Source organism: Lolium perenne, chromosome 5, assembly GCF_019359855.2.
Source record: "Lolium perenne isolate Kyuss_39 chromosome 5, Kyuss_2.0, whole genome shotgun sequence".
NCBI classification, from domain to species: Eukaryota; Viridiplantae; Streptophyta; class Magnoliopsida; order Poales; family Poaceae; genus Lolium; species Lolium perenne.
The window spans coordinates 74,740,897-74,745,279 of NC_067248.2; the positions used below are offsets into that span (position 1 = coordinate 74,740,897).

At 59.0% G+C, this 4,383-nt stretch overlaps 1 protein-coding gene across 1 annotated transcript; it reads right to left on the reverse strand.

Annotated features, from left to right (window-relative positions):
- Positions 1-1,959: 1,959 nt before the first annotated feature.
- On the reverse strand, positions 1,960-4,080 carry LOC127303425 (uncharacterized). Its single transcript, XM_051334160.1, has 3 exons — positions 2,895-4,080; positions 2,541-2,757; positions 1,960-2,203 (listed from the first exon to the last, which is right to left on the reverse strand). Exons 1-3 carry the CDS (start codon positions 4,078-4,080, stop codon positions 1,960-1,962), a joined length of 1,647 nt encoding a protein of 548 aa, XP_051190120.1.
- Between the last annotated feature and the right edge of the window lie 303 nt (positions 4,081-4,383).

The window sequence follows — 4,383 nt, forward strand, 5'->3', positions numbered from 1 at the left end:
GTGGTCTTGCGATTGATTTATTTTCTATCCAACAATTTTGTACCAGTTACTATATATTGAATATTGATCGATGTAAAATTATTTCTGAAATATGCCAGTTTGATATTTTAGTGTTTCCGTTAATCTCTTGTCCCTGTCTGGTTTGGACGGGTAATCTAGAGGTATTCCCACAAATTCAGTCGCTGTCGCTTAGATTAAGAACTCACCCTCATACGAGTTTATTTTTTTGGAAAGAGTATTTGAGGAGATGGTAACAGATTAGGTGAACATCAAGTCTCCTCCCGTCCCCAAGCTTCTTAGAGGTGGAAATCCGAAAGAAGTAAAAAAGGCCTTAGTTATCTCACGGATCAAATTGCAAAATGTGATGTAAATATCACAAACTGACAAGCCATGTGGGCAAAAGGCTAACAGCGCTGCAGTCATGTGGGTTTGCAATTAAGCATACCGGCGCGGTCCAGGAGCTCATGGGCGTACTTGCGCTGATGAAGGAAGAAGCCATCGGTGCGACGCACGATCTCGATGCCGAGGAAGTAGTGCAGAGGCCCCAAGTCCTTGAGGGCAAACTCGGCGCGAAGACGGGCGGTGAGCTGGCACAGTAGGTCCGTGGAGCTGGCCGTTAAGATGATGTCGTCAACGTAGAGCAGCAGATACACGATGGTGTCGCCATTGTTGTACACGAACAGCGATGCATCGAAGCGGGTGGAGCGGAAGCCGAGTTGGTGAAGAAACGCTACGATGCGCTGGTACCAGGCACGTTGTGCCTGCTTGAGCCCGTATAACGAGCGCGAGAGCACACATGGTCGGGGTGGGTGCTGTCGACGAACCCAGTGGGCTGCTGGCAGAAGACCTGCTCCTCGAGATGGCCGTGAAGAAAGGGGTTGGAGACGTCCATCTGATGCACGGGCCATGCGCGGGAGACCGCGAGCTGAAGAATGGTGCGGATCGTCGCGGGCTTGACAACCGGGGCGAAGGTGTCGGTGAAGTCGACGCCGGCGTGCTGACGAAAGCCGCGAACCACCCATCGCGCCTTGTGACGGTCAAGGGTACCGTCCGGATGGAACTTGTGCTTGAACACCCACTTCCCGGTGATGATGTTGGCGTGAGGTGGGCGGGGAACAAGCGTCCATGTTTGGTTCCGCTGCAGGGCGTCGAACTCGTCATGCATGGCCGCAAACCACTGCGGGTCGCGGAGAGCAGCCCGGGCAGAGGCGGGCAGGGGCGACGGTAGGGCTGGTGAAGGCGCGGAAGTCGACGCGTTGCAGACGTACTCGTCCGAGGGGTACCGCGTGCTCGAGACGCGAATACCCGCACGGGCGCGCGTGAGGGGGCCCGTCGCCGGTGCGGGAGAAGGCGGAGGCGGGGCCGGAGGCGAGGCATCGCCCGAGCTGGGGCTCGAGGGCGATGTGGTGGAAGACGCAGCGGTGCCCGAGGATGACACGGCGGTGCCCAAGGTAGTGCTCGAGGGCGACGCGGGCGGTGTCTGGGGCGAGGCGGTGGCGCCCGAGGCGGGGCTCGAGGGCGCCACGTGTGGGCCCGAGGCAGAGCTCGAGGGCGTCACGGGAGGCGTCGTAGCTGTGGTAGAGGGAGCGCGTGGGGGCGCTGCCGAGCCAGGGACCTCCACCAAGGTAGGGCCGCGACGCTGCGGACTGTCAGTCGCGGGAGGAGGGGTCCTCACCTGTTCCTGTGCAAAGGGAAAACAGTGCTCATCAAAGTAAACGTGCCGAGACGTGATGACGCGGTGAGAGACCGGATCATAGCAACGGTAGCCTTTGGTGTTAGCCGGGTAACTGAGAAATACACACGGAATGGAGCGAGGTGCGAGTTTATGAGGGGTGGTGGCAGCGGTGCTAGGGAAAGAGCGACAACCGAAAATACGGAGACCGTCGTATGAGGGAGGTGAACCGAACAGGAGGTTATGTGGTGTGTAATTCCAGCGAGGGCGACACGGGCGTAGGTTGACTAGGAGGGTGGCGGTGGAGAGGGCGTCCGGCCAGAACTGGGGGGGGGCATGTGAGCGTGGAACAGCAGAGTACGGACACAGTCATTAAGGGTGCGTAGGACGCGCTCTGCGCGGCCGTTCTGCTGGGAGGTGTATGGGCAAGTTAGGCGGAATATAGTGCCGTGGGTGGAGACGAGGGTGCGGATGGTGGTTTTGTCGAACTCCTTGCCGTTGAGTTTGGAGGGCGAGAATGGGGCGACCGAACTGCGTAGACACATAAGAATAAAAGGCGGTGAGTGTGGAGGCGACGTTAGATTTCTTACGAAGAGGAAAAGTCCAGACAAAATGAGAAAAATCATCAAGAATAACGAGATAATAAAGAAAACCAGAATGACTTGGTAGAGGGGATGTCCATACATCACTATGAAGTAATTGAAAAGGAAAAGATGCAACTGTGGATGAAGTACTAAAAGGAAGCCGAACATGTTTGCCTAGTCGGCAGACATCATAGGAGTGAGCCGCCAGTTTATTACATGAAAAAGAAAAGCCTCTCATGATGTGGCGGAGCGAGGTGGAGCTGGGATGGCCAAGGCGAGCGTGCCAAAGGTCGACGCCGGCGGAGAGCGCCCGAGGTGCAGCGTGAGTGGAGGAGGACGGCTGAACGGGGTAGAGGTCGCCGGGACTCTCACAGCGGTGCAAAACCATCCGGGTACGGGCGTCCTTTACAGAAAAACCAAACGCGTCAAATTCCACAGTTACAGAGTTATCAGGAGAAAGAGTTTTGACGAAAACTAAATTCTGAACAAGATGTGGCGAAACTAAGACATTATTAAGAGACAATGTGTGGAATTAGAAGGAAAAGGAGTGGAACCAATATGGGAGATGGGAAGACCAGCACCGTTACCGATGATGATGCGAGAGGAAGTGGATGTCGGAGATGAAGTGGAAAGGTTACTCGGGTGAGCAGCCATGTGTGCGGAGGCTCCGGTGTCCATGAACCAGTCGCCACCGCCAGAGTAAGCGCCCGGCGAGGGGGCGTGCTGAAGGGCGGTGTACAGCGCGGGGTACCAGTGGGCCGGCGGTGCCTGCGGCATCATGCCGCCGTAGACGGGAGCGTAGGGCAGGCCGGCGGGAGCCTGCGGTGGCGCGGCGATGAAGGCCTGGTGCGTCGGCGGACGGGGGCCGACGGTGCCGGGGACGGGGGGGGCGCGGAACGGGCATGGTGTAGGCGTGCACGACCCACGTCCAGGGGTTGTGTCCGCCCGCCCACGGCGGAGTGGGGTGGGAGTACCCGGGGCGCGGACCGACGATGCCGGGGCCGCCGTTGTTGCCACCGCCACGGCCACCACCACGGCCACGGCGACGACCACGGCCACCGCCCCCTCCTCCTTGGTGTTGTTGCGGCTGAGGCGCAGGGTGTGGAGGGGCGGGGGTGGGCGCTGGTGGAGTTCCTCCGCCATGAGGAAGAACGATGTTGCCGCTGGCCCATAGAGCGATGTGAACGCCCGGGTGCGCACACCCTTCAGCCGGCGCTCCTCCAGCCGGAGGTAGTCGACCGCGCGCTCGAACTTCGGGTTGGACATGAGGGTGAGGTTGGAGGCGGCGTTGCCGAGATCCTCGCTGAGGCCGGCGGTGAGGGTGGAGAGGAGGAGCTCGTCGCCAATCCGGAACCCAAGGTCCTGGAGCTCGTCGGAGATAGCCTTGAGGCGCAGGCAGTAGGCGTCCAAGGTTTGATCGCCCTGGGGTGTGCCGAAGAATTCCTGCTGCAAAAAGACAACACGTTGGAGCTTGTTATTGGTGAAGAGGCCGTTGATCTTTCCCGACACCGTGCGGGCATCATCGCCTTCCCGAACGACGGCCTGGAAGATGTCCGGCGAGACGGTGAGGAAGAGCCAGCGGATGATGGTGGCGTCGATGGCCAGCCAGTCGGAGTCGCGGGCGAGGAGGTCGGCGGTGCCGTCGATGTGATCGCGCAGGTTGTACTCGCGGAAGAGGAAGTAGAAGTACGTCTTCCAGGCGAGGTAGTTGGCGGCGGTGGTAGACAGCTTGACGGGGACATGGTCGTTGATGGCGACGGCGCGGAGCTGGCTGGGGTCGGGGATGGAGGAGTCGGTGAAGGGGTTGGAGCTAGGGGTGGACATGGTGGGGAAGGGGAGGCGGCGCGCGGCTGGAGAGGGAGGAGAGGCGGCGCGGGTAGGGTTTAGGGGTGGGGAAGGGGGGGGGGGCGCACGGGGAAGAGAGGCGGCGCGCGGGTAGGGTTTAGGATCTAGAAGGTGTCTGATACCATGTAGAATGAGATGCAATGCTCGATGTATTGATCGGATGTATATGACGGTACATATATATGCCACGTCCTCGACTATACAAGGAAGGAGGCGGGCCCAATAGTAAATACAAAGATATGTATCGCTATACAATAACTAAAGAGGATACACATTCGAATA

Coding starts and splice junctions, on each gene's coding strand:
- LOC127303425 (XM_051334160.1), bottom strand. CDS start 4,080: ATGTCCACCCCTAGCTCCAACCCCTTCACCGACTCCTCCATCCCCGAC. Junction 2,758..2,894: donor ACACATGGCTGCTCACCCGA/GTAACCTTTCCA, acceptor ATAATGTCTTAG/TTTCGCCACATCTTGTTCAG. Junction 2,204..2,540: donor TCCGCCGGCGTCGACCTTTG/GCACGCTCGCCT, acceptor GTGTCTACGCAG/TTCGGTCGCCCCATTCTCGC.